This window comes from Somniosus microcephalus, chromosome 6 (genome assembly GCF_052327205.1).
Source record: "Somniosus microcephalus isolate GS21.2 chromosome 6, FLI_Smic_1.0, whole genome shotgun sequence".
In the NCBI taxonomy this organism is placed as follows: Eukaryota; Metazoa; Chordata; class Chondrichthyes; order Squaliformes; family Somniosidae; genus Somniosus; species Somniosus microcephalus.
The window spans coordinates 7635112-7650458 of record NC_140992.1 but is presented as its reverse complement, the minus strand read 5'-3'; the positions used below and the strand labels follow the sequence as shown (position 1 = coordinate 7650458).

The 15347-nt window shown below is 42.7% G+C and overlaps 1 protein-coding gene across 1 annotated transcript; it reads right to left on the bottom strand.

The window, feature by feature from the left end:
* Nucleotides 1-1547: 1547 nt before the first annotated feature.
* On the bottom strand, nucleotides 1548-14921 carry LOC147115420 (extracellular calcium-sensing receptor-like). The gene is made up of 6 exons (XM_085989413.1): nucleotides 14697-14921; nucleotides 10669-10960; nucleotides 9110-9943; nucleotides 8702-8929; nucleotides 2777-2900; nucleotides 1548-2670 (listed from the first exon to the last, which is right to left on the bottom strand). Exons 1-6 carry the CDS (start codon nucleotides 14903-14905, stop codon nucleotides 1763-1765), a joined length of 2595 nt encoding a protein of 864 aa, XP_085845539.1. The 5' UTR covers nucleotides 14906-14921; the 3' UTR covers nucleotides 1548-1762.
* Between the last annotated feature and the right edge of the window lie 426 nt (nucleotides 14922-15347).

Sequence of the window (15347 nt, the reverse complement as noted above, 5' to 3'; positions counted from 1 at the left end):
TGGCGGGCAAGGATTGGTCCTAGGACCCCAGCTGTTCACAATATATATTAATGATCTGGACGAGGGAATTGGATGTAATATTTCCAAATTTGCAGACGACACAAAGCTGGGTGGGAGGGCATGCTGTGAGGAGGATGTCGTGAAACTCCAGCACGATTTGGACAGGTTGGGTGATTGGGCAGAAACGTGGCAAATGCACGATAATGTGGATAAATGTGAGGTTATCCACTTTGGTGGCAAAAACAGGAAGGCAGATTATTATTTGAATGGTAATAGATTGGGAGAAGGGGAAGTGCAAAGAGACCTGGGTGTTCTTGTATACCACTCGCTGAAGGTAAGCATGCAGGTGCAGCAGGCGTTTAAGAAGGCAAATGGTATGTTGGCCTTCGTAGCAAGAGGGTTCGAGTACAAGAACAAGGATGTCTTGCTGCAGTTGTACAGGGCCTTGGTGAGACCACACCTTGAGTGTTGTGTGCAGTTTTGGTCGCCTTACCTGAGGAAGGACGTTCTTGCCATGGAAGGAGTGCAGCGAAGATTCACCAGGCTGATACCTGGGATGACAGGAATGACGTATGAGGAGAGATTGTGTCGATTGGGCTTATACTCACTGGAGTTTAGAAGATTGAGAGGGGATCTCATCGAAACCTATAAAATTCTGTCAGGCCTGGACAGACTAGATGCAGGAAGGATGTTTCTGATGGCCGGGGAGTCCAGAACCAGGGGTCATAGTATAAGGATAAGGTGTAAGCCATTTAGGACTGAAATGAGGAGGAATTTCTTCACCCAGAGAGTGGTGAACCTGTGGAATTCTCTGCCACAGAGGGCGGAGGAGGCCAGTTCATTAAATATATTCAAGAAAGAGTTGGATATATTTCTTAAGGCTAAAGGGAGCAAGGGATATGGGGAGAAGGCAGGGACCGGGTACTGAATTTGGCTGATCAGCCATGATCTCATTGAATGGCGGAGCAGGCTCGAAGGGTCGAATGGCCTAATCCTGCTCCTATCTTCTATGTTGCAATGTTTCTATGTTTAGGACAGAAATTAGGAGGAATTTCTTCACCCAGAGAGTGGTGAACCTGTGGAATTCTCTACCACAGAAGGCAGTAGAGGCCAATTCATCAAATATATTCAAGAAGGAGTTGCATATATTTCTTAAGGCTAAAGGGGTCAAGGAGTATGGGGAGAAAGTAGGGACCGGGTACTGAACTTGGATGATCAGACATGATCGCATTGAATGGCAGAGCAGGCTAGAGGGGCCGAATGGCCTACTCCTGCTCCTATCTTCTATGCTTCTATGTTTCTATATCAACCCCAATTATTTTACCCTGTGTCGGCTGGGACCATGAAGCAAGTGTTAAAACCCATTAACAGCAAAGACTAAGATCAACTCACACGTCACAAAGTACTGAACCACAGATCTTATAAACCTGCGACTCAGTGCCATACAGGGCGGCGCCAGTACCGTGCCATCAATGTTAAATGCATGGATGTGGAATAATTAAATGCGGAAATGAATTAAAGTTCAAGGATTACGTTGGAGACCAATATGTTTATTAATTATATGTTGAATTTTAATTCCACACTTTAAAGTCGGTGTTTCCAGCACATTATAGTAGGACAGATGAATCACCTTAAAACATATACTTGAGCTTGATAAATGAATCGATTAGTAATATCTGAGCTCAAAGCTACACAAAGCCTTCGAAGTACGAATTATGTGGCAGCAAATATTCATACCACCAAGTCTTATCGTTCTTTAAACCTACTTTTCAATCCCTTTACCCATTAGGTACTTCTTTGTATTTTTCTCTGGATTTATCATGATAATGTAACATTTCGGAGCAAAAATGCAAAGCAACAATCCGAAGCTGGAGGCCAGAATCGCAAAGACTTCGACCGCTACAGTGTATTTCCCAGGAGAACTCACAGAAGCCGGAATAAAAGTTATCCAAACAGCACAAAAGATAAGCATGCTGAAAGTTATACATTGAGCCTCGTTGAAATTATCCGGCAACTTCCGGGCGAGAAAAGCCGAGACAAAACATACGCAGGATAACAAACCGATATAACCTGATACAGAATAGAAGGCTGCAGAAGAACCCGCATCACATTCTAAAATAATAATGTCCCTGTAATACTTTGTGTTTCTCATGGGAAATGGCGGCGCAGTGATCAGCCAAAGGGCACATATTAAACCCTGAACGAATGTCAGGAGGAAAACACTTACACGCTGCTGTTTCTGTCCGAACCATTTCATCCTGTGACTGCTGGGATGCGTTGCCTGAAATGCCATCAGCACCAGGATGGTTTTAACCAAAACGCAGGAAATACACAGAACAAATGTAACACCAAACGCTGTGTGTCGTAACATACAAGACCAGTCGGACGGTTCACCAATAAATGTAACTGAGCACAAAAAACAGCAAGCTAGTGCTAAAAGAAGAAGGAAGCTGAGCTCGGAATTGTTAGCTTTAACTAGAGGTGTCTCTCGATATCTAAAGAAAAGAGCACAAATATTTATAGCCATGCACACTCCAATCAATGCAAGAGTCACCAATACAATTCCCAGGATTTCTGTGAAAGCCAGATATTCTATATTCTTTGGTATGCATTGATCTTTGCGCTCATTGGACCAGTATAGGACAGAACATTTGATGCAGTCTGTAGAGTCTAAGGGAAAAGGAAAACATTATATATTGAAGAAGCTCAGTTTTAGATATCCCTGAGGACACTTGCTGAGAGACGCATATTGAAATAAAATCTGTATTCTACTCACCTGTAGTGTTACTAATCTCCCCATCCGCACAGGGAGTGCAGTCAAAGCAACAAACAGGTTGTCCTTTCCTAGCGTTTTTTCTTGTTCCAGTAGAACAACTTTCAGAGCAAACTGCGCGGGGGATCTTAAAGGAAGGAAACGATTGATTATCTACCTTGTCATCGTCGTCGTACGTGTCTTCATACTGTTCCCTTTGGGGAACTGTATGAAGTGGTGGAAGGATTTCTGGCCGCGATTAATGCTCCTTCTGCAACCGTAACCATCTTTGATACCAGCCATTAGGGTAGTTAGTTCTATGGCGGGAGGGTTTTATGGGCTCTGACAACCCATACAAGGGGGGTGCACCCACACCCACGGACGCAAGTATCCCGCTGGCTGTCAACCCAAAATTTAGAGCCGGAGTTCCGGGACTGTCTGGAGTGGGTGTTTGAATCTCTATGCCTTCTGGCCCAGTGGTGGGGATGCTACCACTACGCCAAAGGCCCACTCCATCTACCTTGTGATGTTGATAGATACACTGCACATGCACTTATTCGTAACATCAATATCTGTGTCTTCATCAGTAAAATTGCATGTTTACAATTAAGGTCAAAGTTCATATCGTATTCCGAGACCTTCATATGTTTTACTGACTGAAGTCCTGTCATTTATGAAGACCAGGGGAGCTCTCCCTACGCACTTGTTGACATTTGTCACTCAATCAATATCATCACAAACAGATTAACTAGTCATTTAGCTTCATTATTGTTTGTTGCAGTGCTCCGAATATCTACAAAACTACAGCGACTCTACTTCAAAAGCAATTACTTGGCTGTGCAGCTCTGTAACACGCCATGAGGAGGTGAAAGGTTCTATATTATTGAAGTTTTTGGTTTCTTTTTAAAGTTGAACTACAATTGGCACATGTCTGCCCAAGCCTCTAATCTTTCCCCTTGCAGTCTCCTATATGCTCTCCAGTCTGACATGCCCATTGATTGGTGCTGTCCTCAAATTTTGATAATATCCCAGGGCTTTCGGCATCTGCACTCTCCAAGCCCAGATTTTCTTGTCCACCAACAAGAAAGGCAGAATAAAGGGCTAACGTGAATTCTGAAGGGGGAGGGTGAACAGTCAGAGATCGTGGTTCACATTGGGACCAATGACATGGGTAGGAAGAGGGATGAGGTCCTGCAGCAAGAATTTAGGGAGCTAGGTAGCAGATTAAAGAGCAGGACCTCAAAGGTTGTAATCTCTGGATTACTCCTGGTGCCACGTGCTAGTGAGTATAGGAATAGGAGGATAGAGCAGATGAATGCGTGGCTAAAGAGTTGGTGCAGGAGGGAGGGCTTTAGTTTCCTGCATCACTGGGCCTGCTTCTGGGGAAGGTGGGACTTGTACAAGTCGGATGGGTTGCACCTGAACCAGAGTGGGACGAATATCCTTGCAGGGAGGTTTGCTAGCACTGTTCGGGGGGGTTTAAACTGTAATGGCAGGGGGTTGGGAACCTGAGCAGGGAGACAGAGGAAAGGGAAACAGGGATAAAAGTAAAAGATAGGAAGGAGAAAAACAAAAGTGGCAGTCAGAGAAATCAACGGTTTAAATCAAACGAGGCCACAGTAAATAATAATTCTAATAGGTCTAAGAGCGTTAAAAAAACAAGCCTGAAGGCTTTGTGTCTTAATGCGAGGAGCATTTGTAATAAGGTGGACGAATTGGCTGCGCAAATAGAGGTAAACGAATATGATTTGGTTGGGATTATGGAAACGTGGCTCAAGGATGGCCAAGACTGGGAACTCAACATCCAGGGGTATTCGATATTCAGGAAAGATAGGCAAAAAGGAAAGGGAGGTGGGGTAGCATTACTGGTTAAAGAAGGAATTAATAAAGTTGTAATGAAGGATATTAGCTCTGATGATGTGGAATCTGTATGGGTAGAATTGAGAAATACTAAGGGGAAAAAAACATTAGTGGTCGTTGTATCTAGACCTCCCAACAGTAAGGCGAAGGTTGGGGATGGCATGAAACGGGAAATTAGAGCAGCGTGCAATAAGGGCACAGCAGTCATCATGGATTACTTTAATCTACATATAGATTGGGCCAACCAAATTAGTAACAGTAGTGTGGAGGAGGAATTCCTGGAGTGTTTACGGGATGGTTTCCTGGACCAATATGTCGAGGAACCAACCAGGGATCAGGCCATCTTAGACTGGGTATTATGTAACGAGAAAGGATTAATTAGCAATCTTGTTGTACGAGGCCCCTTGAGTCGGAGCGATCATAATATGATCGAATTCTTCATTAAGATGGAGAATGAAGTAGTTGACTCAGAGACTAGGGTCCTCAATTTAAATAAAGGAAACTACGATGGTCTGAGGAGCGAGTTGGGTATGATTGATTGGGGAATGGCACTCAAAGGGCTGACGGTGGAAAGGAAATAGCAAATATTCAAAGACCGAATGGATGAGCTACAGAATTTGTTCATCCCAGTTTGGCATAAAAATAAAACAAAAAAGGTGACTCAACCGTGGCTAACAAGGGAAATTAGAGATAGCATAAGTTCCAAGGAGACGACATATAAATTGGCCAGAAAAAGCAATAATCCTGAGGATTGGGAGCAGTTTAGGATTCAACAAAGGAGGACAAAGGGATTAATTAAGAAAGGGAAAATAGAATATGAGAGTAAGCTAGTAGGGAACATAAAAACTGACTGTAAAAGCTTTTATAGATATGTGAAGAGAAAAAGATTGGTGAAGTCAAGCATAGGTCCCTGGCAATCAGGATCAGGGGAATTTATAATGGGAGACAAAGAAATGGCAGACCAACTAAATTCATACTTTGGCTCTGTCTTCACAAAGGAGACAACAAATAACCTCCCAGAGATGCCGGGGAACATAGGGTCTGATGAAAGGGTGGAACTGAAAGAAATCAGTATTTGTAGGGAAATGGTGTTAGGAAAATTGATGGAACTGAAGGCCGATAAATCCCCAGGGCCTGATAATCTACATCCCAGGGTACTTAAGGAAGTGGCCCTAGAAATAGTAGATGCATTGCTGGTCATCTTCCAGAACGCGATAGACTCTGGAACAGTACCCATGGATTGGAGGGTAGCTAATGTTACCCCACTATTCAAAAATGGTGGTAGAGAAAAAGCGGGGAATTATAGACAGGTAAGCCTGACATCGGTACTGGGGAAAATGCTAGAGTCTATTATAAAAGATGTAATAGCAGAGCACTTGGAAAGCAGTGACAGGATCGGACAAAGTCAATATGGATTTACAAAAGGTAAATCATGCTTGACTAATCTACTGGAATTTTTTGAGGATGTAACTGGTAAAATAGATAAGGGAGAACCAGTGGATGTGGTGTATTTGGACTTTCAGAAGGCTTTCGATAAGGTCCCACATAAGAGATGAGCATGCAAAATTAAGGCACATGGGATTGGGGGCAAGGACTTGGATAGAGAACTGGTTGGCAGACAGAAAGCAAAGAGTTGGAATAAACGGGTAATTTTCTGAGTGGCAGGCAGTGACTAGTGGGGTACCACAAGGATCGGTCCTAGGACCCCAGCTGTTCACAATATATATTAATGATCTGGACGAGGGAATTGGATGTAATATCTCCAAATTTGCAGGCGACACAAAGCTGGGTGGGAGGGTAAGCTGTGATGAGGATGTCGTGAAACTCCAGTACGATTTGGACAGGTTGGTGATTGGGCAGAAACATGGCAAATGCAGTATAATGTGGATAAATGTGAGGTCATCCACTTTGGTGGCAAAAACAGGAAGGCAGATTATTATTTGAATGGCAATAGATTGGGAGAAGGGGAAGTGCAAAAAGACCTGGGTGTTCTTGTGCACCAATCGCTGAAGGTAAGCATGCAGGTGCAGGAGGCAGTTAAGAAGGCAAATGGTATGTTGGCCTTCGTAGCAAGAGGGTTCGAGTACAGGAACAAGGATGTCTTGCTACAGTTGTACAGGGCCTTGGTGAGACCGCACCTTCACTATTGTGTGCAGTTTTGGTCGCCTTGCCTGAGGAAGGATGTACTTGCCATGGAAGGAGTGCAGCGAAGATTCACCAGGCTGATACCTGGGCTGGCAGGAATGACGTATGAGCAGAGATTGTGTCGATTGGGCTTATACTCACTGGAGTTTAGAAGATTGAGAGGGGATCTCATCGAAACCTAGAAAATTCTGTCAGGCCTGGACAGACTAGATGCAGGAAGGATGTTTATGATGGCTGGGGCGTCCAGAACCAGGGGTCATAGTCTAAGGATAAGGGGTAAGCCATTTAGGACTGAAATGAGGAGGAATTTCTTCACCCAGAGAGTGGTGAACCTGTGGAATTCTTTGCCACAGAGGGCGGTGGAGGCCAGTTCATTTCATATATTCAAGAAAGAGTTGGGTATGTTTCTTAAGGCTAAAGGGATCAAGGGATATGGGGAGAAGGCAGGGACAGGGTACTGAATTTGGATGATCAGCCATGATCTCATTGAATGGCGGAGCAGGCTTGAAGGGCCGAATGGCCTACTCCTGCTCCTATCTTCTATGTTTCTATGTTTCAGAGGAGAACCGGGGCCTCTCTGCATATTGGATTACACGGCTAACTCTATCTTGTCAATCAGAAAAAAAACATCTATTTATTCCTACTCTGTTTTCTATGCTCAAGCCATTTTTCTATCATGTTACCAATTCACCTGTAATATGACGTGTCATAAATCGAAACTTCTACAAGGAAGTACTACTGAACGGCCGGAGTATAAATACTAGAGTGGGCCCAGCTTGGCCAGAGACAGTCTGGAAACAGGAAACTAGTGGCTACTAACTAGACCTCCATGTTTTGTTACAAGTCGATTAAAGCCTTGCTTTATGTACAACCAAGTGCGTAGTGAGTCTTTATTACGTCATGACGCTTCTTAATTTCACTAACTAGTCTCTTATGTGGAATTTTATCAAACGATGATTTGAAAGTTTACCAGACCTAAATCACTCCCTACGACCAGAGGCTATTGTAACCTAGCCCAGCGGTCGGGACAATGACGGAAATGAGGCAAATGCTGCTTTTGCAGCACGCCATATTTCACTCTGCTTTGAAGACAAGGGTGAGTAATATTAGGCGTGGAGTAAAACCTGCGGTACAACAAATGCCAAGGGTTCCCAGCCGGGTGAGTTAGATTAAAATTACGGAGTGATTTTTTGCAACGCGTCTTTTAATCTGTCTGCGCATGTGCACCTGTATGGTACCACACATGCGCACTCAATCTGGTCACGCAGAGGGGGAGAGGGGTTCGAAGAGGGAAGGCAGAGGTGGTCAAGAGCTGGGATAAGAAAGTCAGAAACTGGGGCGCGGGGGGGGGGGGGCGAAGGTCAGGAACTTGCTGTTGGGGCAGGAAAAGGTCAGGAACTTGTTGGGGAGGTGCAGGTCAGGATCTCGGGGAGGAAGGGCAGGAACTTGTTGGGGGTGGTCAGGAACTTTATTTTGGGGGAGGGGGAGAATGCCCTAACCCTCGAGGGTGAGCCCTGTCTGTTCTCTGAAAGCAATAGTGTGCGCTCTGTCTGGTGCCTGGCAGTCAGAAGGAATATATCAAGTTACACATTGCAAAGTCCTTGATTACTCAGGCAGCCGCCAGGATCTAATTACACAATCCAGAAGAACTGCTGCGTGTGTCTTGTCCTCCAATGGGGCCAAGTAGAAATATGGTCTTGTCATCCAAGAGGACCAATCAGAACTTTCGTGTTGAAAATGCAAACTGCCTTAAAATTATCCCACCCCCCTTGTCTAAATCTGGCAAATTTCCTGCATCAAGTAACGGATTAGTAAATCCGGAATCGGCCTTTAAAAACGACTGTAGACTGGGCCTCGCTATCGATTTTCAAAATTATAATGATTAGTCAATAACATTTTTAAAATACATAAAAAATTACAGCCAGTTTCAATTGGAAGCCATACCTCCTGCTCACCACCGCTCCAGACAATTTGCTTCGGATCCAGCACCAGTTCTTTCCCCGGAGGTGCGGACCCATTATAATGTCCAACTATCTTTACATCAACAACACCGTTTTCATTCATTTGCCAGTTGACAAAGTCGTACCCGGCTACTGGATTGCCACTATCATCAAAATACACCTTCTCACCAGTTTTCGTTGTGAAATATACGGACTTCATGTAATGGAGCAGCTTTAGAAAATAATGGGACAGATTTCTTTATGCAATTTACATGTAAACAGAGTTTTTTATACTTTAAGAAGATACCGATCGATCAATACATTCCAAAACGTTATTGCACGGGCTTTTTTTATATTGAACAACTTATTTTGCAGTTGAAATGAATGCAATTAAATGAGGTTTATTCCCTACCTGCCACGGTTGAAAGTTTGAAACATGAGCACATGTATTATTTATAAATGGTCCTTTGCCATTTTCACACGAAAACATGTTGTGCAGCGCGTGTGCGAAAGTATAGACTGCTTTATATACATTGTACATAATTCCGTCCATCGTTGGGTTAGTATAGACGTTGTATGCTCCATGCAAACTTTCATTACCGGTGCATTGAGGGAGCCGAGAAGTTGAACCTACTTGGCTTCTGCTGTTATCTAATATTAGAGTGCATCTGAACGTTGTTTCCCAAAACTCCCTTACTAAACTATCCCCGGGAAACATAGAAGGATGGACCCTGAGCAGGAAGTCCCGCAGACCTCGAACTTCTACCGCACTCACTGCTGTTCCGATTGCCCCGGTAAGGAACCTCGATCTTTTATCTGGAGCAATAACATTCGCTGTGATCCAAGCTTCGCTTCCTACCCACTGTATGCCAGTGAGGTTTTGTCGCAAAATTTCCTCAAATAAAACGCGCATATCCCCCGCTGGCGCAAATGCCACCACGACTTTTGTGGTCGACGCTTTAATCACTTGTACAACTTTCGTAATCTTTTCTGCAGGATCGGTTCTGTAAAACGATTCGGAGAAGGCAATGCAAATGCCGAAATTCAGTGCAGCTTCAATAAACGCTTTCATTCCCGAGTTGCCATAGTCATTGTTGCTGTTAATGGTTCCAATCCAAGTCCATCCAAAACCCTTAACAAGTTGAACCAACGCCTTGGATTGATGATAATCACTTGGTATTGTTCTATAGAAGGTTGGATATTCGTTCCTATTACTGAGACATACACACGTGGAAAAGTAACTAACCTGCATTGAATCAAAAAGGAAATAAAATTGGTTTAGGTCATTGGCATGCGGGTGATTTCAGCATATTTCACTTGCAAATATTCTAAAGTAATTGGAATCAGAAAGAGTAAACGCGACCCTAATAGCACATTTAGCGATACAGCGAAAACACGTTTTCCCTTTGATATCTTCAAGGAAGCAACATAAAGATGCAGGGAAAAAAGAACTTGCATTTATATTGGGACTTTCACGAACTCGGCACATCCCAACGCACTTTACAGTCAATTAAGTACTTTTGAAGTGTAGTCACTGTTGTTATGTAGGAAATCCAACAGCCAATTTGTGCACAGCAATGTCCCACAAACAGCAATAGGTTATGAGCAGATAATCTATTTTCGTGACGCTGATTGAGAGAAACATTTTGGCTAAGACAACGGGACGAACTCCTCAGCTCTTCTTCAAATAGTCTCATGTGCACTTTTAATTACACCTCAGAGGGTAGACATCAGTTTATCTCATCGGAAATATGGCACCGCCGACAGTGCAGCACTCCCTCAGCAGTCAGTCTCGTTTTTGTGCTCAAGTCTGTGGAGGGAGAATTGAACACACAACCTTCTGACTCAGAGGGAAGAATGCTATCACTGTGCCGCGGTTGACAGCTAAATGTAGAAATAACAATACATATCTAGCTATTAATGATTTCGTTCCATTCTATGAGAGTAATCGCAATAACAGGCAAATCTCACCACTGGTACTTTAAAAGGACCGATTGTTCTTGCCACTGCTATAGACTCTGAGGATCCATCGCAACCGATAATACCAGCGACATTGAGGGACCCGTTACAGACATTACCCACATACGTCTCTTCCTGCCCATTAACCAGAGCCAGAGCGACTTTTGTGGCAATCTTGGAGGACGCGCAGTCATCATGAATCCTGTAGCCCAGTGTAATGTTCGGGAGAAGTGTCTCATCCTTGTTTATTTCCTCTATTGCAAAAATCATGCTCTGCACGAAGCGAAACACCCTAAAATCAAAACTGAGGAACAAACCCAGAGAAAGTGTTTCAGTTTTCCTGCATACGTCTTAACACTTTGACAGGTTTGCGCAATAAAGAACATTAAATTACACAATGTCCTTTTAAAGCTAGTTAGTTGCTATTGGCCGTAAAATGACTCCATAGCAAGCATTAATTTGCTAAACCTGTTCTAGAACAGCGTATCGTATAATTTTACCTTATTTTACGAAAACAATGTTGGCAAAACATATACTTTTTGTTTCAGGTAGTCCTGCAGTTAATTTGAAAACGGCTTGTACCTATTTAACAGCATCGCCCCAGTTAATAGTGTTGATCAATGAAAACATCACATTTGCGCTTTTAACAGACAAATTACATATCCTCTGCTGCAGTATTAATGTCAAATAAAACATACAGTTTGGTCAATATTTATATTCGCAAATAATCATAGCAAGCTTAATGAACAAATCACATGTGCAAACCTGATCAAATCCTTCGTATACTCTTTTAAAAACTGTACAAGTAATATGCGTCGAATGAGATAAATTGACTTGCTTTTCTCGCTGGTGTTTTAAAAACTAACTGAAGTTAAAATTAGTTTTCTGCTGCTGCTTTAGGTTGCTAATTTAAAACCATCATAAAAAAGGATTGCGGAAAATGTATTCGCAGCCTGTCTGCAGACTATCGCGGCGATTGTCCTGCCGTCCACCGCAGCTTCGGCGTAAGAGAAGCGAAATCCCGGGGAAATAGTTTTCTAGGGGTTACAGCGGCACTTCTGCTGAAGTTACGGTGGAAGATTGACAGCCCCGACCCCGCGGAAATTCACCTCCATATTTCAGGTCAGGTTACTAAACCTGCTGCAAATTCCCCTCCCCAATAATAGTCCAGGCTATGAATTGAAATTGCTGGGCCTGAATTTGCGGTGGCGGCGAAACTAAGGAGTACGCCGCCGACATCGCAAGGAAATGGGAACCTACCGAGCATGATCCTCCCTGCGAGAACTTCCTTTCAAACGCTGCAGATTTCCACCCGGCGTACTCCCCCACCGAGCCCAGCACCGCACCGTTGTGCGTTTGTGAACCCGGGATCACGTGGGGCGGTGGTTCTTTTACTTCCTGATTCTTGGCCTGTGAGCAACAGCTGAGCGCTTTAGTGCGAAGTGACAAGAGGAGGGATTCACTCATAAAGGATAAGAATGGAAATGAAAAATTCACAAATATAATTGCTGTGAAATAAGTCGATCTCTCTTCAGCAACTAATGCTGGTCGGTAGATTTTGATTATATTGTCCAATTCAGAAAGAATTAAGATGTCACAAATTACATTTGGACATGTCCATGAAACGTGTGTGCACATTTATGACAGTAGAACAGGGTCAGCAATAAAAAGCAAATATCAACAAAGTTGTCGATCTAGTGAAAAAATGCAGCGTTAGGGTAAATGAAAATAAATGGGAGAAGGACAATTTACAACCACTTCAAGGTGCAATTTCTTCAAGAGAAACATAACCAACATGTTTAAGCTTTCCACGTTTAAGTCTTTTAACAACAGGAAGTCGGCTGTAATTTTACAAGAACTATATTCCACGTTTAAATATGTTCCGCGTGTCTTTTTAATCGATGTCTACTACTGGCGAAAAAGTTAAAATGTAGGTAAATGTAACGCAATACACTTGGCAGTTTTGTCATTTTACAAATTATAATTAAATGGAACATATTCTGCAGCAGAAAATGACTCGGTTACTAAAAGCTTAAACTGTTAACTAATTTTGTGGGAAGATTTGTTCTGTTCACTATGTGTAGCAAAATGTTCAGTGCACTGAGAAATGTACTTATGATTTTGCTGTGTAGGACAAATCTTTCCCATTATTATTACCAGCCTCAGCACTGTGTACTCTGCTGTTACAAATAGTTGACAAGAACTTTTGTTCTTACAATTTTCTCATCCAGCCTCCTTATGCTTCCTGCCCCTGTTTGCAAAAGGCTTAAAAATTTAAAGCGTAATTACTGCAGTGTAGGTGGGCAATTAGCCCAACTTTTCGCCAGCACGTTGATTTCTCGCAGGAGGTGAAAGATGCAGCGAAGTCTCTGTATAGCCGTAACTGGACAGGTGGCAAGTTTCGGATTTTGTGCATAGAAATCCTGAACTTGCAGTCAGTTTCAAAGGGGGTATGACGGTGTATGCTGGCAGTTCGCCGTCAAACCGACCGCAAATGCAGGGCCAGTATGAACTAAGTGATTGCACAATGATTACAACAAGGATGATGATGATTATTCCTAAATGCAAAATATTACTTGGTTATTCACTGACTACTGAAACCGACATAAATGGTCTGCTATGGCATTTCAAAAAAACGTAATCACGAAAGTTATTGATGTTGTTTTTACTTCACGACTATACACCTTAAATGCTAGTCACACTGTTTTACATAGGATTTCATAGCATATACGGCACAGGCACCAGTCCATGCTCCACTCCACTCGAGCCTCCTCCCATCTTTCCTCGTCTAACTCTGTCAGCATAACCCTCTATTCTCTTCTCCCTCATATGCTTATCTAGCCTCCCCGTAAATGCATCTATACTATTTGCCTCAACTACTCCCTTCCATAGCGAGTTCCACATTCTCACCACTCTCTGGGTAAATAAGTTTCTTCTGAATTCCCTATTTGATTTCTTAGTGACTATGTTATATTGATGACCTCTAGTTATGCTCTTCCCCACAAGTGGAAACACACTCTCTTATCTACTCGATCAAAAACTTTCAGAATTTTAATGGTCTCAATCAGGTCAGCCCTCAGTCTTCTTTTTTCAAGCGAAAGGAGACCCAGCATGTTCATCCTTTCCTGATAGGTATATCCTCGCATTTCTGGTATTATCCTTGTAACTCTTCTCTGCACCCTCTCCAGTGCCTCTGTTACACTGATGTGTACGATTTCTATTGCTGATGGTTTTCGTCTTAGTAACCATGATAATAGAATAAAATCACAAAACCTTACAGCACAGTCGGAAGCAATTCGCCCGGCGTGCTTCTGCCAATTATTGCAAAGAGCTATGCAATTTAACCCCACACATCATTTCTCCCATAAACCTACAAATTAGTTCCCTTCGAGTGCATTTCCAATTGCCTTTTGAAAGTTTCTATTCATATTTAGAGACTATAGAAGATATAGAAAATATTCAGTGATAGTAATAATGTTACAGGGTGAATGGTTCATATACTTACATGGATTACACAGTGCAGTAACATGCCATTATGTTCAACCAGTCCATAGCGGTTTTCAAGCTTCACACCCGTCTCCTCACGACTCTCTTCATCTATCCTATCAGAATATCCTATTCTCTTCACGCTCACGTGCTTATCTAGCTTCCCCTGAAATGCATCTATGCTATCACCTCAACTAAGAGTTGTGTTAGTTAGTTCCACATTCCAACCACTCTCTGGGTAAAGAGGTTTGTCCTGAATTCCCAATTGGATTTATTAGTGACTATCTCATAGTAATGGCCGCTCAATTTGGTATCGCCCACATTTTTGTGCAGTTCCAGCTGCTTGGTAGTGTCCAAAACCTGCGATCAGAATAAATGTTTAATGATTTCACAATTTACATTCGTTGCAATTTGCCTCCCTGAATACAATATAAAAGGAACATAGTTAGCAAAATGCCTCTCGGAATGGAATGCATGTGTGAACATAATATCAAACAGGGCTGTTAGTTAAACTTGGTCGAAACTACGACCAGTCACACCAGAACTGAACTAACCTTCTACATCTTGTTTCTTCGGGTGGTTTTGTAAATACATTGATCTGCTCAAACCTGTTCGAGTGCACTGCAAACAACCCTCCAAGCACGATGTCCCCATCCTTAGATATATTTGGTAGATAGAATCTTTCCCGGAGTGTGCAGGTTCGCTCATCTGACCTCCATGCAAAAAACACCATCAGCAGCACTCCCAACATGAGCTGAAACATCGCAGAATTGAGGAGATATTTTATTGATTACCTTCCAAGTTAACAATTCTGATTATGCTCTTTATATAGTCTGTGAACCTGAATTGCTGGAGCATTGGATTTCAAACGCCAAAATACAAATAGGAAACTATTGCGTCTGCCCCCGGGAAATTAGTCAATATCCAAAGCGAATACAAATGCCTTTGTGACTACGAAATGCTCCATCACATCTCGTGTGTCAGTTTCTAAGCGATCAATGTATGATTCATTTGGAATTAAGCCAGAAGCCAAAACTAAGAGACAGAAAAACAAGAATTAATGAGGAAATTATGCGGGAGGTGCAGGACAATTCCATGAGTTCAGCAAGGCCAATGTAAATAAAAATGCTGCCAAATAGATGGACAAGAAAATTAAAATATTCGGAGGGAATATATTTACAAAGCTCACAGTGTTAAGAATGCGT